The sequence below is a fragment of the Dipteris shenzhenensis genome, chromosome 14, assembly GCF_047967505.1.
Source record: "Dipteris shenzhenensis isolate YYH24624 ecotype China chromosome 14, Dip_SZ_1.0, whole genome shotgun sequence".
Taxonomy (NCBI): Eukaryota; Viridiplantae; Streptophyta; class Polypodiopsida; order Gleicheniales; family Dipteridaceae; genus Dipteris; species Dipteris shenzhenensis.
In genome coordinates this window covers 35,139,253-35,165,181 of record NC_141609.1, presented here as the reverse complement: position 1 = coordinate 35,165,181, position 25,929 = coordinate 35,139,253, and the positions used below count along the sequence as shown (strand labels likewise).

The 25,929-nt window shown below is 44.2% G+C and overlaps 1 protein-coding gene across 1 annotated transcript in view; it reads right to left on the bottom strand.

The window, feature by feature from the left end:
- The window catches only part of LIG6 (DNA LIGASE 6), a 146,310-nt gene that overhangs the window by 45,922 nt on the left and 74,459 nt on the right, over nt 1-25,929 (bottom strand). Inside the window, exons 11-13 of the mRNA XM_087384541.1 lie at nt 5,690-5,755; nt 4,098-4,257; nt 3,881-3,988 (exon numbers count right to left, since the gene is read on the bottom strand). Coding sequence (XP_087240667.1) covers nt 3,881-3,988; nt 4,098-4,257; nt 5,690-5,755 — 334 coding nt within the window. The remainder of the gene's footprint in view (nt 1-3,880; nt 3,989-4,097; nt 4,258-5,689; nt 5,756-25,929) is intronic.

The window sequence follows — 25,929 nt, the reverse complement described above, 5'->3', positions numbered from 1 at the left end:
CTTCATATGCTGTAAAAGGAGTTGGAGATGTGCAGCTCACATCCATTTCAAGCCATCCTGTCACTCTGACAAATGTTCTTTTTGTGTCTAGCATTGAAGTCAACTTGATTTCAATTTCAGCAATTGCTACTTTAGGTACCTTAGACTCACACAGTTTCCAAACATGTGTGTGAGGGTTGTCTTTTGGGTAAGATGCATCGATTTCCTTTTCAAAAGAATTGTCCAAAACTCTCACAAAGGAAATTGCAGCTAGTACACAGTGATGTCTGTGGCCCAATGAGGACAAATGCCATTGGGGGGTATAAGTATTTCATGACTCTCATTGATGATTTCACAAGATATTGCTGGGTATATCCTTTAAAGGCCAAATCTTAAGTTTTCTTATGCTTTCAGAGATGGCTGAATATGGTTGAGAATGAATCAGGATGCAAGCTTGTCACCCTCAACACAGATAGGGGGGGAGAGTATATGTCAAAGGAGTTTGATGCATTTCTATCTTCAAAGGGCATTATTCACTCATGCACTACTCCTTACACTCCTCAACAGAATCCTGTTTCTGAAAGGAAAAACAGGTCCACAATTGAGATGGCCAGATGCATGCTTAAGGCCAAGTCTTTGCCCAATAAATTTTAGCTTGATGCAGTAATGTGTGCCAACTATGTGCTAAATAGATCACCTACACGGGCATTAAAGACTATTATACCTTATGAAGCATGGAAAGGCAGGAAGCCTTCACTTTCACACATGAGAGTTTTTGGGTCTCTTGCATATGTTCCTGTACCATCTCAGCTGAGACATAAGCTTGATGACAAGGCAATCAAATGCATATTTATTGATTACAGCCAGGAGAGCAGAGGGTATCGGTTATATCAACCAAATACTGGGAAGATTATTGTCAGTAGAGGTGTGATCTTTGCTGAACATTCAGCTTCTCCTTTTGTGGACTGCAAAGCAAAGCCAGATGTTGACATGTTTGATGGCTTTGAATCTTGGTTACCTCTGCCATCATCAGAAGAGGATTTTGACCAGCAACATGAGTCTCCTGCCGGCCCTCCACTAAGCAATAATCAGCCACAACCTCATGCTGATTTGCAGGTTTCTCTTCTGGCACAAAATGATCCCACTACTCATGATGCAGTCATTGAAGAAAGAGCTGTCAATAGACAGCAAAGGCAAGTTCCCAGATGGCTTCTTGATACATTGAGGGACAGCAAACAAGATCAACCTTTTGCTGCCCGGACAAGATCAGGGAACAGACAACATGGATGGATGCAATAAAAGCTGAGTTACAATCTATTGCCAAAAATGACACATGGGAATTAGTAGATCTCCATCCCGGCAAGCATGCCATTGGAACGCGATGGATCTACAAATTAAAAAGGAAATCTGATGGCAGCATAGATCGATACAAAGCCTGTCTTGTTGCAAAAGGGTATGCCCAACAACAAGGCATTGACTTTGAGGAGACATTTGCTCCCACATCCAGGATTGCTACCATTAGATGTGTCATTGCCATTGCAGCCCATCATCATTGGCAAGTGCACCAACTTGACATCAAGACCGCTTTTCTTCATGGGGATCTGCAGGAAGAAGTCTATGTCACACAACCTCCTGGCTTTGAGGTTGTTAATTCTGAAAATAAGGTATGCCGGCTTAGAAAAGCCCTTTATGGTTTGAAGCAGGCACCCAGGGCATGGTATGCCAAAATTCATGCACACTTACTATCCCTTGGTTTTCAGAATAGTCCCACAAAACCCACTCTTTATGTCCGTGGGAGTGAATCTGATTTTTTAGTGCTGATTTTATATGTGGATGATATGCTCATCACGAGCCCAGATACTCAGCAAATTGCAGCTTTCAAGGCTGATTTGCAGCAGATTTTTGACATGTCAGACATGGGACGGCTCCATTATTATTTGGGCATTCAATTTGCTCATGTTGAGGGGGGTATCATGATGTCTCAATCCAAGTATATTGGACAGCTCTTTGATCGTTTTCAGTTTGAGGATTGCAAGCCAATCTCTACTCCAGTGGACCCTGGCTTCAAATTCTCAGCTCATGATGGGAGCCCACCATGTGATATCACTCTTTATCAGCAGGCTGTTGGATGCCTTATTTATTTATGTCACACCAGACCTGACTTGCAGTATGCAGTATCTCAGCTCAGCAGATTCATGCACATGCCCAGTTCACAGCATTGGTAGGCAGTGAAGAGAGTCTTCAGATATCTCAGAGGCACTCAGGATTTAGCCCTCTTCTATGGTGATCAGGGTTCACTTACCATGCATGCTTACATGGATAGTGACTGGGCAGGATGTTTCGACACCAGAGTGTCACATACTGGCAATTGTTTTTTGCTTGGCAATTCATGTATCTCTTGGCACAGCAAGAAGCAACCAATAGTTGCCACGTCTAGCTGTGAGGCTAAGTACAGGGCATCTTTCACCGCTATAGTAGAGTGTGTTTGGCTTCGACAGTTACTTACAGATCTTGGTATTTGCCAGACATCCTCCACTATTGTCTACACTGACAGCCAGAGTGCTTTGGCCATTGCGCGTAACCCAGTGTTTTTTTTTTTTTTTTTTTTGGGCAAAAAAAGACTTCTATTAAGTATTAAAGAAAAACCATTAGAGCAAGCTCCATACGGGATACATCATGCAATGCACGAAAAGCTCAAGAGCCAAAAAGAAAGGATTGAGGCTGATAGTGCCATCTCAATCCGGTAGAAACCTCTGAGAAAAAGGGAGAACCCCTCCAAACTCGTAACCCAGTGTTTCATGCACGTACCAAGCATATTGAAGTTCACTATCATTATGTTCAGGAGTGGTTGTCAACAGGAGACATAGAGTTGTCCTATCTTCCCACAGAGGACAACATAGCAGATATGTTTACAAAGGCACTTCCTCGTCCCAAGTTCAAAGTCTTCCGACAGGCTTTACACTTGGTTCCCTTTGTTACATGATCTGACATCCCTTGTACATTCATAGGTGGCTATATCCTTTTGGATGAACATGTGCCACCATGACCAGAAAATACCAGGTATTCTGAGACGTTTCCAGAGTACTTCAGCCCATCCCATGGAGGGGGGTTTGTAGGCCATCTTCTGGTGGTTCTAGTGATGCCCTATAGGCCATGGTATGTGCCTTATAGGCATAAGTGTAGGCACTTGTAGTGTTAGTGCCTTTTAGGCCACCTAGGACACTTAGTCCTATGTGACACCTAGGACACTTAGTCCTAGGTCTAGGTACAAGTACCTTGTACTTAGATTTTTTCATTATCTAAGTTTGACGTGACGGCTGCACTATCGTGCAACTTCTTCCAGACCTGCACTCCTCTTTTGCGATCGTCCCTTCAGCCACAATGCAGAGTTTGACAGGGGTTTGGAGGCAGCTTTCACCAAGTCTCATTCATGCAAGCCACGATGCAAAGAAGAGATTGATCGGCTGCAGCTTATTTAGCACCTAGAGATCTGCAGCATGGAGCTATTCCCCCAACAAGCTGGAGAATCTGGGACACATGGGGGACAGGACGTTGGGTCAAAGGAAAAGAGGCAGCCATTTAAACGACCTAAAGAGAGGATGAGGACACCTCACAGGTTCATTGGAGGGGAGAGTTCTCCTAAACTGATGTCTAGTCATGACCTATACAGCTTTCAAATAATCTCAATGAATTTTTCTTGACAACATCTAAGAAGAGCAGGGATGTTGGGTCGAAGGAAAAGAGGCAGCCATTTAAACGGCCTAAAGAGAGGATGAGGACACCTCACAGATTCATTGGAGGGGATAGTTCTCCTAAACTGATGTCTGGTCATGACCTATACAGCTTTCAAATAATCTCAATGAATTTTTCTTGACAACATCTAAGAAGAGCAGAAAGGCACCTTGATGTTCTGGATACTGACATTCAATCCACTGCGACCTCTTTCCCGTGTACTCAAATGCTGAAATGCCATAATCTTGTTACCGTTTCCTCTATCAACAGCCACTATCTGTTTAGTAAACCAAAACCCCATACCAAATGAGCATTGAGGGTTAGAAAGTGATTTGATTAACAAACATTCTAACAATGAAACAAAGGAACAGATTTGTGGCTTTGACCTCAGCATCCAGGATAAAATCTTGAATATCTGGCTTCACAGCATGCTGAATAATATCAATGACATCAGGAAAACGCAATGTAGTGTCTTCACAATTGCGTGAGAAAATTTTGATTGAACTATCTTGTCTCAAATGTACTTGTGCACGTTGGCCATCATACCTACACCACATTGCATATTTTGTTAACCATTCTATCCATCACCACCTGCTCAGAAATTGCTATATCACCGACACAAAAGAAAGCTTTTCGTTTGATCATGGCTTTCATGACCAAAAAATGACAGCGAGAAAATTTTATGCCATAGTAATGCCTCATGCAACCATGTTTGACCCCATATTATCATGATTATTTTAAACATCTGAACTTCTGTATTAAGCTTGAAAAACTGAATCTGTGCAGACCGCGGCTAGCCATCTGCGGGCTGCTTCATAGGATTATTGGCTCTGTGCATACGACCATCCTGCCCACAAGGAGCTAATTAGGGGAGCTCTAGAGCCATTAGATGCGTCAATCCACAAAGACGTAAAAGATGCCTACGTGGAACGCTTTACAAAAGCACTAATCTCGAGATGTACCTGAGAGATCCCTTTTGCCCATGCTCCCATATGGGGTACATGGTATAGACAATGCATAGTGACCAAAGAATTTCCACTTTGGATAGCTATGATTGTAAATTCTTCTAAATGAAATATCTGCTTTACCAAAAAAAAGGTGTGTGTGTGTGAGTGTGCGCGCGCGCGCAGTGATGAAACCACACCATCAATAAAAACCAGCTGTTTTTTGCCCTTGTGATTCTTCTTGCTATAGGCTGGTACCCGAAATTTCTTAATCACAAGGTCAAAAACCTGTTGTAACATGGGATGAAAAGATTCCAGTAAAAAAGGCACTTCTGCATCCCAAACAGAAGAAGAATCTGGCATAGGCATCAGAGGCAAAGGAGCTTGATCAACATCTGTATCCTCCGACGAAAGAGCAATAATTTGAAGCTGGAGGATGCTGTGTTTGATCCTCCTCCAGCTTGATATGTAACTTTTTACTTGGCTGCCTCATGACTTTTGCTCTAAGACTTTACTTGTAAAAAAAATTTCTTGTACTTATTTGGTGGGTTTTTACCTCTTTTTGAGGTTTCCCACACAGAAATATAAGATTTCACTTTTTTTTTTTTTAAGTGTGCACGCGCGTGCGTGCATGCACGCACGTGGTGTGTGTGTGTATGAGAGAGAGAGAGAAAGCGTTAGATTTTTACACTATTTACTTGTCTTACAATGAAAAGGATCCCTAAAAAGTCATGGTGGAATTTAAACACGCGCATCCAAACCTGATGTGCTTTCTGGAACCTACAAAGGCAATGTACTGCCTGAACAAATGTAACAAATTCCATCCACTCCAACCGATGGCCGATGGGATTTCTCCATGGGCCACCTACCAGATTCTAGAGATAAAGTTATGTGGCTTGCAGGTTCACTATTAAAATTTTTGTTTTTCTCTGACAACAAGTTTTTGTCAACAAGACATGAAACAAGTTTCCCAATGCCTAGCATAAGATCGGCAAAACAAATATCCATTCTGAAATGGTGTAAAGGCCACTTACTTGTATTCACATGTGAAAGCCTTCCCTTGAAAATGCTTGAAGACTTCTGGAATGCCATTTGTTATCCTGCAAAAAGCATGTCCACACTGTAGTAGAAGTAAACTATAGTAATTTTCTATAGTTTAATTTTCTTCCATTACCTTGAAGAAATTTAATTTTCTCATATTATTAAATACCTTCATAAGACTAGAATATATCCAATTTTACAAATTAAAATGTTTTTTTAAACAAGTGAAAGAACAAAGGAAGGAAGGAAGTTCGTACATGACTTTAAACAAAATTATGAGTAGATGAGGAAAAAAATTAACTTGGTAAGCAAAGCTACTCTTATGTTCTCATCAATACCCAAGCACAAGCTGCCATCTGGGTTAAATTCCAGAATCTGTTGGGTGAAAGAGATTCTACATAAAAAGATATAGCTGATAAGTTGCAATGAACTAAGTACTTTGTTTGCACACAGCTTCACTAGATTGGAAGCATTTGTTCTAGAAACTCTCTAATGCTTCACACTTATGAAAAGACAAGAATCAAGATAGAGCCCAATCACAAAATTTGAGTTCCTGTGATAAGGTGTGACTATTTGAGAAGATATTTGATGGCATGTCGTATCAACCTTGTTAAGCCCAATAAATGAATTTGATACATCTTTGAATAAAAATTCAATCAATTTTATCCATATCTCAGGATTTGGGCACATGGATTTACACTTGCTTAGTAAAGAATTGGACCTATATTACTACATTGTTGGCTTGTTAAGCCCAATAATTGAATTTGATACATCTTTAAATAAAAATTCAATCAATTTTATCCATATCTCGGAATTTGGGCACATGGATTTACACTTGTTTAATAAAGAATTGGACCTATATTACAACATTTTGCCAGCACCATCGTATCACTATTGCCCTTCAAGGCCTAGACCTCCATTCAAGCTCCCTCTCAATCCATCTCTTAACAGCAATCAATCTGTCACTCATGCCAATTATCATAGTTCATGTACGTGTGATGAGCACAATAAACACTAACCATCGTTTGTCCATAAACAAGTCTAAAGTACAATTCATATTTTTCTAGTGTTGAGAATATGAGTTTCTTTACATCCACAAGAGCATTCACATTCCCTGCCTATGTTCAATTCATAACTTTCTTTCAAGCTAACTACCTTAGTTAAACCTAAAAATATAATTTTAGGTCCTCCTTTTACATCTCATCAAGTTGGTGCTCTCAGCTAGCCCAGTACCTTAGTCAGCTTGCAACACTCTATCCCTTTGCCTTTGAGAGTGTAAGAGAACATTAAACACCACCATGATTGGGATGGACAAAGGTTATCAGATGGCATTTCAACCTGGTTCCTTTTTTTCTCTTCTTATGCTATTGATTTTTCATCAGAGATGCATTGTCTAAACTCAAGAGTATGCATTGTCCTTTTCTTCTCTTTTTCTGCTAGTGATTTTTCCTTAGAGAAGCATTGTCTATAAACATGCTTGGTAGACTCATGTGCTAGCTACCACATGACTAGTCATTGATTCCACTCATCAAATTAGGCATTGCTGAGGTTGTAAATGCTTATAAATTGGAAATAAAAGGCAGTAGCAATATTCTAGCCATGGCTTAACATGAGAAATTTGTGAAGTTCTTGAAAAATGTAAGGCATATGTCTCATTTCAGTTGCGGCCATGTGCAATGATGGAAACAATGTCGTCTTCATAAAGGACAATGCACCATCCAGGCCTATGCTTGAAGGATATAAGCATAGAACTAGACATGGTGGCCTATAAGTGTTGAATGGTAAGGTAGTGGAAAAACAGCATGCATGTACATCTTTAGAGCAGCTCACTACCACCACTTTGCACAAGAGGATAGCTCATACAATTTCAAAAAGGCTTGCACTTTGAAAAGGCCTATGGTGGATGCCTTAGATTCCATATAGCCAAATGTGTCTTTTTCTAGGGTAGTGTACATGGGAAGAAGCATAGACTTCCATTTGCAAAATACGAGCAGAAGAGAGACGTAATTTTGAAGAGTTGAAGGTCATGGTTGAGAGAGAGATGGAAAAAAAACAAGATCATGAAAAATGACAAAGGGGAAGAGTACAAAGGGAAGGAGTTCAATACTAGGATTCAGGAAAGGAACCAAATAACAAATTCTGACTTCATATATTCCACAATAGAATGGAGTTGAGCAAAGAATGAAAGAAAGAAATAAATAAACTTTTATTAACATTTGTGGAAGGCCAAAAAAGAATACGAATCCTTTTGCTGTTCCCTTCTTGCACCCTTGCTTCCAAGACCTTGTGATTCGTTTACGAGCTGTTTCAGATGTTTTGAACCTGGCTAGACGTGCAACAGAGGTCCTACAGCAAGGAGAAGTGCTGGACAGCAAGAACTCTTCCCTGATAAATTGCAATGGATTTTTCTGCTCCTATGGTCCAATTCTGGCTCTAAGGGATCCCTTTTACATGCATATCCATTCCTAAATCTGCTCTTTCATCTCCTAGCTTGACGATTTGCTAAGAATTCTACATCAGCCTACTGGTTCTACCATTTGCATACCTAGAACAAGCCATGAGGTAAGTATGTACTATGATTTGCAAATTCAGCTTCTTCCTGAAACTGTGATTCATTTACAGGCTGTTTTTCTCATATCCAGATTTCGTTCTAAACCTACGGCCACTTCTGAAAGCGAATTCACTTCTAACCAACCCTCTTTGAATTATGAGGATTCTGGTCATGGTTTGGTTGAAAATATTGATTCTTAGGGATTTCCTGGCCAGAATTTCTAACTCTTAACTGTTTGTAATCTGAATTCTATGTGTTTCAAAGCTTAAGAGAGAGATTGGTGCCCATACAATGACTCTATAGCACTCAGCCCTGATACTTTGCTGAGATCGAGCTCTACTCAAAGGAACTTTGGGTTTTTCTTCACCCGGTTATCTCCGGGGACTGCTAGCAGTTGCTTTCTATTATTTTCAGCAATTTTCCTCCACCCCCTTCGCTGGAATTCTGTCGTTGGAATTTGAAGAGCTGTTGATCGCTTGTTCTTGAGGTGAACGTGAATTTGAGGAGAAGAGCCAAAGGACTGAGCAGGAGACTGCTCATACCCTGAGGAGAGGTTGCTGTGTACATGAAGACAACGCTGATAGGGAAGCTGCCCATGCGTGTGGACAAGAAAGGGTGAACACCTGTTCGACTGAAGTCTGGAAGATCTTGGATGATCTGCAGGAGTTGTGGCTCATTCCTATCGCTTGTGGTACCACAGATGTGCATTGTTCCCGTCTGATTGTGTCTTGTTCATCGTGTCATTTGTGCCATCTTGATTGAGAGTCTTCCTGGTGTCTTTGTGCTTGTTTGTGGCCTGTTGAGGGTATCGTCTCGAGTCACTGTGGTCAGGGTACATGCTCTGGGTGTTGTGCATTTGCTCTATTTCTATTGGAGCCCATATTGCTAGTCTGATCCCATAGGGAGTCCCGACCTCATCTACAGAGCTAATTGAATTATAGTGATTGCTGGTTGTTTTTTTTAATCTCCTTTTGCTTTCATGAAAGATACTCCTGGTTGTCTTGGGCATGACCATGCATGCTGAACTGGTAAACATTTCCATGGAATGAAAGAGAGTTGCTTCACCCCCGTCCTACTGCCTTCGGTTGCATAGGCTCTTCACTAGTTTCCCTACCACTTTTCTTTCATCAATGTCTGAAGAACTCGAAGGTGATCTTGAAGCAAGAATTCTTCAGCTTAAAGATGACGGAAAACATCACCCTTGGTGAGCATCTCAACAAGATGAGGTCCATACTTTGACAGTTACTTGACCTAGGTGTGATAGTCGATGAAGATGCTAGCAAAGCAGTGCTCTTGTCAAGTTAACCTCCAGCCTACAAAGAGGTGGTAAAGATTCTTCATGTTAACGTTGATCTTTCACTATCAGAGATGACAGCCACTCTTCTTGATGAACGTCAAAATAAATCTGATTATGAGTATGGTGTGGAGCATGCGTACACATCAAACACTAATACTAGCATAGGTACAGGTACCAAGAAGGAGCATCGATCTGAGATGAATTGTGGATATTGCAGTAAACCCAGGCATGGAGAGGAATACTGTTTCAAGAAGCGCGACGATACTGAGAAGAAAAATAACACTACTAATAAAGATTCAGCTCACATGGTCTCTGAAAACTTCGCTGGACTTTGCATGGCTACGTTTTCTTACGATGACGGATGGGCTTTTTAGGTGGATAACATATCTAGTGAATAAAGGTGAATAAAGTGCTCAGAATAAGCAATAGAGCTGTCATTTTCTCTGCACCCTTCATCTTTGGTAGCGACTCAATGACGACAGTTCTTCTCTTGTTTTTGTGATGAAAGGTGCTTCGGATTCAGGTCATCGACTTATATTGAGGATTTTTTTTTTCCCTCATGTTTTGCTGATGATCTAATATAGTTACTGGTTATATATTTGCCCCTGCTTTGGTTGAGGGCAGTGTTGAAGGGTGGCAAACCTATGCATGGGCTGAGTTAGGTAGATGGATAGGGCAGTTTAACAATTGGCTTCTTGCATGGGATACGTGGAGCTCATCATCACTGTGTAGGTGATGCATCTGCAACAACATTTTTCTTGCCAGGCACATCCACAATCTGAAAATGAAACATTGAAAGGAAGTTTGCCCACCTCGTGTTTTTCCGACAGATTTTTCAGTGAGAAAGTACCTTAAGGATTGATGATCTGTCTGTACATAAAAATCAGCACCTAAAAGGTAATGTTTCGGAAAGAGCATGTATGACAGCCGCCATCTCTTTCTCATAGATCCCAAAATTCACCCCACTCCGACAAGGGGAACTTCCTCTTTCTGTTCGGCCAATCAAATGCTCGGTGGCCCTCTTCCATGCATTTTTATATGTTGGCGTCATAAAGAGCTTGCTTCTCTTGAGCTGTCATCTTCGACCGAGGCGGTACTCGCCTCTGTTCTACAACAAACCGAGCCTTAGTGGGCTGTTCAAACCTCCTAAACTTTTCAGGGGCTTCCTGCTTGCTGCCCTTAAACTTGTGAGCTTCCTAGTTGCTGCCCTTGAACCCTGAAGTCTTTCCTTGCAAGAGGGCATATGCTGTAGTGGCATTTTAAATAAGCTAAGACTTGTTAGAAACTTTTGTTTTGATGCAGTATTCCCGGATTTCCTTCGGCAGCCCACAACAATACTTCTCAATCTGATCTGACAGCTCCACACGCCTATAAGAACTCACGGGCAGCAATGCTTCCCAAAACTATTATTCCAGGTTCTTAAAATTTGCTGCATCTAGCTTATGCCAAGCTGTCATAATATCCACCTCAAAGGTGGTGGTGAGCCAAGCAGCTGAAAATTCTTGCTTGAACTCCACCCATGTGGTAGGAGCGCTACCCTATAAAAGCAAGTTGATCTGTCACCATTTGGGACTTCTCCTAAGAAAATAAAGGAATAATTCTTAAACACGAATTGATTTTGGCTAAAGAAAGCTAAAGTGGTTAACCAAGAATAAGTATTATTGTTTTACTTTTGCGTTGCATTAGTAAAAGAGAACTGTGGGGACGCCCACAAGGGACTAGAAATAGTCCAAGAACTAGAATGCATGCATTAGACTAACCTTTAATGGGTTCAAGTGTTGCATTTTGGATGTGCAGGTCCAAGAAGGGTGCAAAAAGGGCTCAAAAGCCAAGGGAAAGCGCCAAAAAGCAGGATCTAAGAGACAAAAAGCACCAGGAGGAGGTGGCGCCCACATATGGAGGGGCCCACGGGGCTAAATGCCAGCGAAATAGCCTAAATTTCAGCAACTATGGATGCTTTGGACTGGTTGGCATGAAATCGCAGCACTAGAGCAGCTCCTGGAAGCCAGCAATTGAATCACAATCAGAGCAGGAATACTCTGGGACAAATCACAATCATCTGGGGAAGAAGCCTGGCATTACAGGAAGAAGCTATGAGGACACAGTCGCCTTCAAGAAAGAGTACTGGGAGAATAGTGGTAGAAGCATCACACTGGACTAGGGCCCAGAAAAAGGGCTGGACCCCCCTTGAAGGTCTTTATTGCAATAGAAATAGACTTTTTTACAACTGGCTCTGACAAGAGCTTGGCCGAGTACAACTCTTAATGATTGTAGAGCTCAGGGGCTCTTCTTTTATAGGCTTGGCCCCAGCCCAAAAGCAGAGCTTTCTAAAAAGTTGGGGCTAGCTTTATTTTGCCTAATTTTAGACTTTATTTCCCAAAAAGCTGGACTTTTACACTTTTAGCTTTCTAGAGCTTCTAAAAGCTGATTCGCATGCTTTTTGGGCCAGATGGTCCTAGAACAAGAGGACATCCCCAGAAAGAGTTCCAAGGAATTGAAATGGTTCCAAAAAGAGGTAGTTCAGCCATGAGGCGAACCAATATGAGGCAACCTATTGGACTAGATGAAGACCTTGACGAACCGTTCGTCTTGGGAAGCATCAAGGAGCTCCAGATTTTGAAGCATATCCCACCTTTTCAACACTTGTTTGAACAAGGAAAAGATAAGGAACCTGAATAAAAAGATAAGGATGTTCCTCCTAAGGGTGAACAAGAAGTTGCTCAAAATATCTCTTCTGCTTCGAGAGGATCTACCAGACTACGCTTTGCTTCGAGAAAGTGATCCAGACATTCTCCTTCAGTTCGGAGAGGAAGGAGTCCCAAGCCCCTCAAATTTCAAAAAGCAAAAAAACAAGCATCGACGGAGATCTGCAAGTTCCAATCCATCCTCTTCCAGTTCCTCTTCCTCCTCATCTAGTTCTTCCTCCTCTTCCACATCCCGAGAGCGCTCTTCATCTGAGCACAAGAGCCGAAGATCCAGATCAAGAAGAAGAGATTTTAAAGGAGGAGGCAAGTCTGTTAAATTTACCACTTTTGATGGTAAATCTGAGGTAAGTGACAAGGCTCTGAATTTTATCCGACAATTCGATGTCGCTTTTCAGACAAGGCATTACCGTGAAAGGTCAAAGTTAAAGATTGTCAGCTTGCATCTCAGAAACAGTGCACTTGCATGGTGGGGAGCACTTCTAGTGGCAGATGATGCCCCTAAGACATGGAAAAGCTTCAAAAAGCAGCTTTTCAAGCAATTCATGCCAAAGATGATCTGCACACCACTTGGGAGAGTGTGACCATGACAGCCGTAGATACTGTTGAGTCCTACAATCAGAAGTTCTTTTTTGCCTTTCTCCAAATCACTCCTTTCAAAAACATTTCAAAAAAGTATAAGCTTCACAAGTACTGGGCTGGTTTGCAGCCCCATATTCGGATTCAAGTAAGCATCGAGCGCAAGACAAAGTTACGAGACCTAATGCATTCAGCCATCATAGTTGAAGCAATGAAGGTAGATTTGTTGAAGTTCTTGGCTGCCTCTAAAGGCAAGGATGGAGACACCACCAAGAGAAATACAGCCCCGACAATTCCAGGACATAAACAGCCCCAATTTCAGAAGCCGAGGGGTTTTTTCAAGCCCTATAAAGGGAAGTCAAAGTTTACTGCAGAACAGATGGAGACCTTCCAAAAGGAGGGTAAGTGTTTCCACTATGGAAAAGAAGGGCATATGGCTGACTAGTGCCCCAAAAAGTCTCTGGGTTTTAGGGAGCAAAAAACGCCAAGAGAACAACCAAAGCCCACGGTGCGAGGAATCTCAGATATGCCACAGATATTTATATTTTGGAAGATCTAGCTCTGAGGCTAGGAATTAAGACCGAAGAATTGGGATTACCCCTAGATGCAGATCATGTTTTCAAAGGGGATCCAGTCAAAGTCACTCCTTTGATTGGAAAGCTCACAACTCATGTACAGGATTATGTGGACCACGAGGAATTTTATGTTTCACCCCTCAAGCATTATGATGCTATCTTGGGTATGCCATGGTTCCACAGAAAAGAGGTGCACATTGATATCGAAGCAAGAACCCTCAGTTTCAAGCACCGGGATAAGGAGCACAAGATTTTGGCCAAAGGAAGAGGCGAGACAATTCCAGTTGTATCCAATATTTCCATTTCTAAAGTAATAAAATCTGCAATTTCTGTGTATATGGTTTTGGTCAAAGAAAGAGAGGATGAACCTCAAGTGGAGGTAAGTCCTGTGGATAAAGAAAAATTTCAGCATCTAGAAACTTTCAAAGATTGCTTTTCAGATTCTCTTCCAGGAGAGGTTCCTCCAGAGCGGCTACAAGATCGTGTCATAGAACTCCTTCCAGGCAGTTCGCCTCCGAACCGCCCACCTTATCGAGTGAACGCAGCTCAAACAGAGGAAATCATGGCTCAGGTACAAGATTTGCTCTCTAAAAGACTTATTAGGCCCAGTTCTTCACCCTTCTATTCTCCTGTACTCTTGGTCCAGAAGAAGGACGGCTCCTACCGTATGTGTGGATTACAAAGCTGTTAACAAGATGACAGTCAAGAACGAATTTCCAATCCCACGCATAGATGATATTTTGGACAGATTAAAAGGGGCCACGATTTTCAGCCGCATTGACTTGAAGAGTGGGTACCACCAGATAAGGATTCATCCTCAAAATGTGCATAAGACAACTTTCCGGACCACTTTTGGGCTTTATGAGTTGTTGGTGATGCCCTTTGGGTTAACCAATGTCCCAGCCACTTTTAATCGTATGATGGACAAGGTTTTCAGACCTTACAAGCACTTTACAGGTACTTTCCTTGATTACATCCTAGTCTTTTCAAAGATAGAGGAAGAACATAAAAAGCATATGGCCACCGTGTTCCAAGAACTTAGAAATCATAAGCTCTACATCAATGCTAAAAAGAGTGACTTCTTTCTGGATGAGATTCACTATCTAGGACACATAATTTCCAAGGAAGGGATTCGGATGGATCCAACCAAGATAAAAGCTATTCAAGAATGGCCAGAACTCACCTCGGTACATGAAGTATACAGTTTTCTTGGGCTTTGCTCCTACTCCATACGCTTTATCAGACACTTTGCTGATATAGCAGCTCCCTTGCATGATTTGACCAAGAAATCGGTAGTCTTCACGTGGGGAGAACGGCGAAGGAACACTCTCAAAGAAAAGTTAACGATCGAGCCAATTCTTATTGTTCCAAATCTGCACAAACAGTTCGATGTGGACTGCGATGCATGTGGAGAGTGTGTGGGAGCTGCTCCACCAAGAAGAACGAGTCAGCTTATGAAAGTAGGAAGCTGCGTGACGCAGAGAGATACTTGGGAGTTTATGAAAAAGGCATGCTAGCGGTTATCCATGCCTTAGCTATCTAGAAGCATTATCTTATTGGAGCTGATTTTACAGTCAAGATAGACCAGCAAAACCTCATATATTTCTTGACACAGAGAAAGATCTCCGAAAAATAGATTTAATGGGAAAATTTCTTGTCCATGTTTCACTTTCAAATTGTCTACACTCTAGGAACTCGGAACAGGGTAGTAGATGCCTTATCCAGAAGGCCCAAATTGAATAATGTTACCATAGCATATCATGAAGATCTAGAGGCTATGAAAGAACTATATTTACAGGATCCAGATTTTGGAGAAGTTAAGAGGAACATCTTGCAGGGGGAATCATCCAGCCAATATTCTTTGAAGGATGGTTTTCTCGTGAAAGATGATCATTTGTGTGTGACCCAAGATATGCGAGCCAAAGTTTTGGAAGAATGTCATGCTCCTCCTCCTACAGGGCATCGAGGTATTTTGTCTTCTACACAGGCCATTGAGAGATATTTCTTCTAGCCAGGGATGCAGAAAGGCATTCACAAGTTTGTAACTGAATATCTTACGTGCCAAAAGGTAAAGTATGATAGGCACAAGACCCCAGGACTTCTCATGCCGCTGCTCATACCACAAGGACCATGGGAAAGTATTGCGATGGACTTCATCTTTGATCTTCCTAGATCCAGATACGGGAATATTGGGATATGGACAATCATTGACAGATTCAGTAAACATGCCCATTTCATCCCGGTAAGAAAGACCATAAAAGTAGATCATATGGTCACGTTGTTTTTGGCAGTCCACACAGTGGGCAATCAATGGCTCGGGATGTGTGATAACTGACCTGTACATCAAGCCTAGAAATGCGTGCCCAAGCAGCCTCGAATTTCGTGATGGGATGCAAGTGAGAAATCCGTACGTTTGATCACGTAACAGGCTCCAAAGTGCAAGGCTAGTGAGAGAAAACCCAAGCTAGAGGGAGAATTGGAATCACATGCACACATGGGACTGTCACATGGCTCATTAAAACCTCTAACTCCTTACCAATGACACACTTTGGTGTTCCCTTGGGCCCAACTTTATGACCCCTCTAAACCTTGCCTTGCCCCTAGCATTTGGGCCTAGTGGGTGCACCTAGGAATTAGACCCTCCTCCTTACATCAAACCTTAGGGGTTTTCAGTGGCCACAGATTTATTTGCACAACAAAAATCACGTCCCCATGACACTTACAACATTTATACTTCCAATGCAAGAATTGAACAAGGCAGACCTATACTTACAAAATATGAATAGGTTTGAAGCTAAATGCGCCACCCTCAGTGAGAACTCTACTGGGTGCGCAGAAACGGTAATGTTTGGGCCAAAATCAGCCTACACAGGTCCAAATATGCTGCAGAAGTTGGAAGCTGACTGAAACACAGTCGTATAGCTGCTGTGCAGCAGGCGGCTAGCTGAAAATAGCTAGGAAACTGTGCAACAACCTCCAAAAGATTTTTGTTTGCTCATTCTGAGCTGTTTTTTCTCATGCTTGACATGATGTACTCCCGCACTTGAGCTTGCTCTGTGGTTTTTATTCATACTTCATGAAGCACTCTTCTTGCCCAAAAAAAAAAAAAAAAAAACCTCCAAAAGAGCTTGAACAGGCAGAAAACAGCAGCTGCAAGTGAAAAACAGGTCAATCAGCCCACTTCTTTGAGACAAAATTGTGCTCCCAAACTTGGAATGGAGCAGTGTGTGGGAGCTAGAGCTACTTGCTAGAGAACAAAGCATGGAACGTGGAAAATGTGGAGAAGATCCATAATTGTATTTGCTAGAATGAAATGAGAAGTACATAAGTTAGGATCATGTACTCACAACCCAAAATCAAACTCGCTCTTCTCAAGTTTGGGACACTCCACGCTTTGTTCTCTACCCCCATCTCAATCAAGTTTTACATCATCAACGCAAGTGCAAGCAACAAACGACTCAAAGCCAATTAGAAAGTGTGCACCACCCTGCCTCAACAAACCATCCCGTAGAACACTACTAGAACATACCAGCTGTACCATCTACCACCTGTAAGCCCAGTGACCACCTAGAAAATAAGTCATGTTACACTTAAGCCCTCTGTTTGGACACCAGCCAGTACTACTAGCCCCTCAGGCTGCTTAGGCTTACCGTGACCACTATCTTTACTCCCAATTTCCTAACCAAAACACCATAGGGACGATAATGTAACAAAGCTAATCACAAAATTTGAGTGTTTCAAATACTTTAAAAGTCTTGCTGAGAAGCATCTGGTTATAAAATCAAACACCACAAAATTGATAGTGGTGACTAGTATATGGGAGCATTGATTTGATTCTTTCAAAGACTTCAGAAGTATTGCTGAGGACTGCTGCTGCTCCTGCTGCCCTCCTTCCTGCTCCCCTCCTTGCTGCCCCCTCCCTCCGCTCCTTGCTTCTCCTCCCTCCCTTCCCCCCTACCTTCTGCTCCCCCCGCCTCCCCCCCCGACTCCCCTCCCTCGATGCTGCAGCCCCCCCTGCGCGCTGCCTCTTCCCTCCCCTCCCTCCTACCTGCTGCTCCCCCCGCCTCCTCCCTCCCCTCCTTGCTTCTCCTCCCTCCCCTCCCCCCTACCCCCGCCTCCCTGTAAGAAATCCTAGATTTACTATATTTAGAAATGTGCTAAGGAACAGAAAGGAGACTGAAATAGCAGAGAACAAGGAATAATTGTATTGCTTGAGTGTCTGTAGTATCTGTAGTGTGTCATCCATACAATTGGGCCTCTCTTATATAGAGAGTGAAGAGTCACACATGAAAAGGTGTGTACTCCAAAGTGTATGTGCATGAAGAGGTGTGTACCCCTTGTGAAGGGTGTGACCCTTGATGAGAGGGTACATTACAATAGGAATGTCTCTTCAATAGAATGTCTCTTGTGAAGGGTTGTGCCTCATAGGAAGTGTCCCGTCGAAAGGGCATAGGGTTGTGCCTCATAGGAAGTGTCCTGTTGAAAGGGCATACCCTTCCACAAGTGTCCATTCATCAAACCATCCATAAGTCTAGAAATAGACAAAGGAATACGTCACAGATCGTGACATCCCCTCCCACTCAAAATAAGACCCTGGTGGAGATAATGAACTGATGCAGAAAATATCACGGTAAATTCTGAAAATACTGCTGTAAAATGTCAGGGTACTGCTGTAGGTCTTCATCAGATTGCCAAGTAGCGTCAGAGTCGTCCAAATCTCACCAAAGAACAAGGAATTTCGTAATAAGTCGATGTCGAGTCTCTCGCTGTCGATGGTCCAGAATACGCTCAGGAATAAGGAGAACATAATCGTCTTCGATTTCTGGAACATAATCACCTGCAGGAGGAACTGCTTCATCGCCTGGAATGTACGTCTTTAGCCAAGAAATATGAAATGTCGGATGGATTTTACCCCATGATGGTGGTAATTCCAATTTATAACTTAAAGATGAATTTTTCTTGATGATCCGGAAAGGTCAATAGTATCTTGGTCGCAACTTAGGAAACACAGACTTAACCGTCTTATAGCGATGTGGGGCTACAAATAATAGCACCATGTCACCAGTGTCTAATTCCAGGTGACGTCTATGTTTGTTGGCAGACCGTTGATACCGCTCTTGCGCTTTTCGCATATGATGCCTGACTTGGAGTAGAATGTCTTGCATTTCTTGAACCAGTTGATCAGCTAGGGCCACTCGATGTTGAAGTACAAAATTCGTTGGTACGATCAGAGTGTGTCCACAAGCTACTTGAAATGGGGTCATGCTGATGGCACTATGGAAAGAGTTATTATAAGCAAACTCAAGGAGTGGTAGATACTCTTTCCAAGCTGCTAGGCGTGACTAAATATAATGTCGAAGCATTTCTTCCAGAACTTGGTTGACTCTTTCAGTCTGGCCATCTGATTCTGGGTGGTAGGCTGAACCGAACAGTAGAGTTGTACCCAAAGATTCGAACAGTGAAATCCAAAAGTGACTGGTAAACTTAGGATCTCTGTCAGATATGATATTCTTGGGCAATCCATGGTGTCGAAAAATGTGTTGTATGAAGAGTTTGGCGATGTCTCTTCAATAGAATGTCTCTTGTGAAGGGTTGTGCCTCATAGGAAGTGTCCCGTCGAAAGGGCATACCCTTCCACAAGTGTCCATTCATCAAACCATCCATAAGTCTAGAAATAGACAAAGGAATACGTCACAGATCGTGACACCCCCCCCCCGACTCCCCTCCCTCGCTGCTGCAGCCCCCCCCCCCGCGCGCTGCCTCCTCCCTCCCCTCCCCCCTATCTGCTGCTCCCTCTGCCTCCCCCCCCCCCCCTCTCCTCCACTCCTCCTCTCCTCTATCCCCCCCCTCCTCTCCTCTCCCTCCTCTCCTCTTGCTGCCCCCCCTATCCCTTTGCTGACGACTCCTCTGCTCATCCTCTCTCTCCCTCCTTCCTTTCACCCTCTCCCCTCATCTGGAGTACCCTATTCTCCTTTAGGGGTCTCCTGGGCTTCAGGAAAGCGGACGGAGTTCTTCCTTGCATTTGAATTGGCCTTTTTCACCTCCATTGACGAATGGGTTCCCACTCAATCAATCCGTTACCGCCCACACCGGCCGCGAGAACCGTCACTTTCTCAAAAGACGAGCTACATCAGTTGCAAAAGGATTTGGAGCATGAGTGTTCCACGACTCTCTTCGCATGCATCCATGGCTCCCACCCCTCCAGGTCACAAGCTAGAGATTGGATGCTTGCGGCGCTTCCCCAGGAGCTCGCCCCCCACCTTAAGGATGTTCGTTTGTTGGGACGAGGTTTCTTTCAGGTGTGCCTAGATTCCCCAGACGTCACGAGAGACCTGCTATAGGCCAGATTTCTATTTCTAAGCTACACGAGGATTTTTTTGTTTCCCTTTCAACAAGGCTTTGACCCAGTTGAAGAGGACAAGCAAGGAGTTTCTGTTTTCATCAGGTTCCCTGGTCTCCCCTCAATTTATCACCAGCTTCTTTCAGTTATTGGCGAGAAATTTGGTGTGGTAGCAGAGATCCCCCCTCTTCCTGGCGAGCCCTCTTCGGCTACTAAGGCGGTCAGGATGGATGGGGTACCTAGGGTTAGGGTCATTGTCCAGGACCCTAATATTTCAGATGACCACATCATGCTACAGCGACCCGATGGGTCCTTCTTCCGCCAGAGATTTGAGGTTGCACGTCGGCAGGACCAGTGCAGGATTTGCAGATCCTCGAGGCACTTCGCCAGAGATTGCCCAAAGAAGAAAAAAAGGCCCAGAAAGCAACCAGCTCGTACTAGCTTACGACAGAGAGCAAGAGCAGGACCTACCGCTCCACAGGCACCACCTCAGACACGGCCTCCCCCTCCTCCTAGGGCTACACGAGTCCCTCCTCCACCCCGCATCACCTCTGACCCACGGTGGGTTCTGATCGCAGTTAGGCCCTCTACTTCAGATCACACATCCACTGCTTCGGAGGCTACCCCCTTGGAGCCTCGGGAGGAGACTAGTGTTCAGGAGCCTTGTTCGACTCCACCCCAGCATCAAGCTATACCTTGCTCAGCAGCCCAGGTTGTTGGCACCTCATCCACAACACTTCTTGATCAAGACTCAGTGCAGGTGCCTCCTTCTGTGGATAGAGGGAAGGAGGTCTTACATTCTCTCCCTGCTTCGGTAGGAATCCTTCGTACCCGCTCCCCAGGACTGGCTCAGCGGAACTCCTTTTTCGCTTTGGAGGACCTCTCTGACCTCCCAGATGATGATTTTGTAGCTTCCACTTTCAGAGAGCCAGTTATCGGCATCCCTTTTGAGAGATCTTTCTCTCTCTCACCTATGGACTTTCCTCCCCTTGGACCTCATGTGTATGGCAAGAGGTCAGCTCCTGTGGAGTATTTTTTTCCGCCACCAGGTTGGGTAAGGTATTCTAGCCCGCTTCCTCCCGTCGATGAGGATAGTCAGTTGGAATATACAGGGATTGGGCGGCATCCCTCATCGCCGTTGCAGACAGCTGATCAGGAATCAGCTCCATCCAGGTGTTTCAGGTGGTTCCCTAGACATGCTTTTTCTTCAAGAACACAAACTGGATGTCAGCGATTGCTCCAAGTCAGGTAAGCTGCTTTTAGGCCAGACTTTTTGGCTTCCTACCTTGAGAACCAGAGGAGGTACATGCATATCAGTTTCAGATTCTATTCTCCCTCTGATCATTGGACACAGTATCATAACCCTCTCCAGGGCCCAGTGGGTTTTACTTCTGATTGACGGATGTAAGGTTGGTTTCCTCAACCTCTATGCTCCGAACAACAGAGGGGACCGTGTTCTGTTTTAGAAAGAGATGCTCTCGTGGGCTGACATTATAGATTCGTGGATTATTGGAGGTGACTTCAACATGGTTGAGGCACCTTCTGATAAGTAAGGGGGCAGAGAAGGTGGTATTCATTCCCTCGAGAGAGTAGCTTGGGATGCCTTCTTGTTCAGATTCAGTGGCAGAGATGTTTGGTCATATGATGCATTTCATGTTCAGTCTCAGTCACTTTTCTTTTCATGGTCGAACCATAGGGTGCAGATGCCTATCCATGCTCAGATTGACAGATTCTATGTGGATGACTGGGCTCTTGATAGAGGGGGGACAGTTTGCATTGCACCTGGTGTTTCCACTTCCGACCATTTTCCGGTAGTTTTGTCCATCTCAGAGCCCCATCTGAGAGAACGGTCTCACAGTATCAGGATCCCCAATGCCTTATACACAGATGAGACCCTCACAGAGGCAGTCTTGGAGATCTGGGTTTCTCACATGCAGGGGGGGTGGCCGGTCCTTCACATGTGGCCATAGCACATGCTAGTATCAGCGACTTTTATCACTCCGTTGCTAGTGCTCGGCGAGGTGAGGTACTCACGCGGGAGATTGGTATCTGCCGGTAGTTGGCAGCCTTGCAGAGGGAGGAGCAGAAACGACCATCAGATGCTTGGGTACAGGAGCGCCTTGCTATGGCAAGGGCTCACTTGCAGACATTGCTTGATTAGAGAGCGGAGTATGCCTTCCATGCACGAGAGTCCTTTTGGATACAGATGGGAGGGAGAGTCAATAAACACTTTTTCTCTACACTTGGTCCCAGACATAGTAGAGAGAGTGTCAAGCAGCTTATTGACTCTGACGGCGTTTTGCAGTCTCATCCGGATACTATCATGCACTTAGCGACAGCTTTCTATGCCTCCCTTCTTTCCGCAGATCCTGACACACAGGCCAAAGATGTGGCTAGAGATGAGATTTGGCAGAGTTTACCTGTGTTGGTCACACCAGAGATGATATGCTCACTTGATGCACGCTTTACCAACACAGAGTTCAAGAGTGCTCTCTCCGCCCTTCATAAGGGCAAATGCCCTGGTTCCAATGGTCTTACTCCTTTTTTTTAATAGCCTTTTGGGATATGATAGGTGATCATATTACTTCAGCCCTGCAGGGCATTTGGGACTCGGGTGAGATGCCTGACTCACTAACCGAGGGACTCATACACCTTATCCCGAAAGGTGGCAACAGGAATTTTGTATCCCATTGGAGACCCATCACTCTTTTGGGCACTCTGTACAAAATCCTGGCCAAGGCAATCAGCATCCGGTTGCAGCCCCTTCTTCCAGACCTCATCCATGATACTCAAACAGGCTTTGTGCATGGCAGGAGCATATTTGATAATTTGGGAAGCCACAGAGTGGGCTATGCAAAGCGGGCAGAGGCTGGTAGTTCTACTCCTGGACTTTGAGAAAGCCTATGACAGAGTAGATTCGGGTTTTCTTGAGGGCACTCTTCTACGGTTTGGATTTTTAGATGCATGGATTAGAGGGGTGGCCTCCCTTTACAGATCACCCCATAGCCAGGTTTTGATTGGAGGGGTAAGGGGTGACAGGTTTCAAATTTCCAGATCAGTTCATCAGGGATGCCCTTTAGCCCCCTTCCTCTTTCTCTTTGTGATAGAAGCTATGAGTATCTTGTTGGTGCACGCAGAAGCTGACACGTGTCACCTGGATACACACCGGGTGCGAGGTCCCCAAGCCCGTCCCATAGCCACGTGTGAAAGCTCCACAGCCCCCCAAAAGGTCCTGGGAGGGGATAAACTGTGGAGGGCTCAACAGGCACTTATATTGAAGGGTCTTCTTTAGGTAGGAGTGACTTATGGGATGCAAATCTCCCTTGTGTACACGTGTCATCACTGCGGGGGCTCCCCCCCTTTCCTTTGTATTTCCATGTCCTATTACACATGCACAAGGGTGAAGGCCATCACCTCCAACATATCTTTCTTAGATCTCAGGTTGAGCTTTATGGGTTAAGATTGCCCTTGAGACAGGAGCAGGAGCTTCTTGACTATGAGTTGGCTGATGACACTGCTATTTTTATTGAGGCCTCTTCGCAGTCACTTGATTCTTTCCGGACAGCCTTGGATATTTTTTGCTCAGCTGCAGGGGCACACATTAATTGGCATAAATCCTTTGGCTTTTGGATCAGTGATGAGGACACTCCAGGCTGGGGAGTTGGCATTGGCTTTTCTTGGATTCAGAGAGGTGTTCCTGTCAGATATTTGGGATGCCAGTTAGGATTGGGCATCTCTCTAGCACAGTAGTTTGCCCCAATACTAGAAAGTATAAGGAAAAAGCTCCTTTTTTGGAGCTCAGCCAAACTCGGACCTTGCCTCTAAAGTTGTGGTAGTGAACCGGGTTCTCTTGGCCACCGCCTGGTTTGTGTGTTCTTGCTAGTGCCGGTCTAGGGATTGCATCACTCAGCTCATTAGACCAGTCATGAATTTTTTATGGAGTGGACTTGATGGCACGGCAGATGTTGCAGCGAGGGTGGCTTGGGAGACCATTATTCTCCCTACATGGGAAGGGGGCCTTAATATCATTGACCCGGACTTGCAGTGTAGGGCATTGCTTTGTAAGGTGGTGGTGAGGGGACTCATGCCTGGGCAAGAACCTTGGAAGGATTTCTTTTTTGGATGCATTCAGGCTTGCACACCTACCTTAGGAGATGATTGGGTGGACAGCCCTCGCTGGGATTTTTACTTCTGCCTCTCTCAGGTCTCCTGTCTCTCCTCTCATGACTGCCATCCTCAAAGCTTGGGGGAGCTTCAGGAACACTCTTCGAAGGGTTCCGCCCTCTACCCTTGAAGAGATTGATAGGCAGCCAATCATTTGGAACGATAGTATACTTCATGAGCATGGCAGACCTTTGGGCACTTCCCATTATATGCAGTGGTCTGGATGGGAGAGAGGCCCTGCCTACAGAGTAGGCACTTGGAAGGCTTTTATCAAGCTGATTCCCTTCTTTCGTTTCATGGTTGATAATGCCAAGAGATTTCAGCTGAGCAGTAGAGGTTGGATTCCCTCCAAAGCCCCCCCATTGGGATAGCTTCTTCATCACCGCAGATTTGCGTAGGAATTTCTGGAGGAGGCTCTGGAAATCCCTCAGAAATAGAAAGATCACTCTTTTCTTTTGGCTTTCTATTCATGGAGGGATTGCAGTGAACCTGTGGAGATCACGATTTGGGGCTGATCCCACTTGCCCTCGCTGTCATTCTGCAGAGGAGTCAGTGCGACATTGCCTTTGGGACTGCAATCAAGCGAGAATTGTTTGGAAAGGAGTTGCTTGGATACTCAGCATTTTTCATACTTCCCCTTTCTTCATGACTTGGGGCTCGGTCGCATGGTTATCCCTTATTGGGCCCCAGGTGTTTTATGAGAATGAGCCTTCTTCTTGGGCACTCTCGATCCGCCGACAACTGATAGAGCCCTGCTCTCTGTAGGATGTACCACATATTCCTTTCAGAGCTTCACATGTTTCAGTGGACACCTCTTGGGAGATTTTGGCTAGCATTTCCTCTTGGCACATTTGGAGATCCAGATGCACACAGGCCTTGGATAACACCCAGATACACCCATCACACGTTTTCACGGGTATTTGGAGTGACACGGTTCACACTTTGATAGCCATATGGGCTAGCATGCAGGGCCCTTCCAGCCTCTTCTAGGAGGCTGTATTTCTTCGAGTTTGGAGTGGTTCTCCCTTTTTCTCGGAGGTTGCTACCGGATTGAGATGGCACTATCAGCCCCAATCCTTTCTTTTTGGCTCTTGAGCATTTCATGCATTGCATGGTGTATCCCGTATTCCCGTATAGCTTGCTCTAACGGTTTTCTTTAATACTTAATAGAAGTCTCTTTTTTGCAAAAAAAAAAAGAAGTATTGCTGAGAAGCAGCCAGCTGTAAAATCCTGGGAACATTCATCAGGTTTGCAGAACGTAGGGCATTAGACAGCTCCTCGTACGCACAATGTAACTGTATGCGGGGACCAAGTAGAACTTGCTTGAAATGGCATATGCATGCATAAGAAAAGAAGTATCCAAAAGCTTTGGCAGAGGCTATGAATACAGCTGGATGTCATTAATAGAGACCCTGTAAAGGCTATGGAAAATATAGCACCGCGGGAAGGAATGGGGGGGTCATAAGCTAGTGTTGCTCATATGCAGTGTTGTTACCTTTCATATGTTCATGTGTTTAAAGATCATAGGAAAACAGTGAGATGATCAGCCAAAAGCCTACAATTGTTTGATTTAGAGAAGAATAAGAACTTGGTAAGAAAAGATATGATGTTCATTCACTTCATATTCTTAATGCAAGAAGAAAGACCAGGTTCCCAAATGATAATTTCATTTCAGTACTTCGGATTGAAAAAGCCTAACACTTTCAAGGATACCAAAATTTCCGGGAAAAAGAGTCAAATGCCATGGAAATAGAGCATGATGTGTTAATGGGAGCTCTCAGTGGTTGATTGCATGAGGGTTTACAGGATCGAACACAAGGCAGATGGCAGTATAGACACGTTTAAAGCATGGTTGGAAGCTACATCAGATGAATGAAAAACTTCTCGAATGGTGATTTGCAGGAAGACTTATCGACGGAACAGCCATCAGCTTTTGTGAAGAAAGGTGAAATGAGTACAGTGTGCAGATTGATCAAGTCATTATATGGTATGCTAAGGCTCATGGATTCTTAGCTAGCATGAACG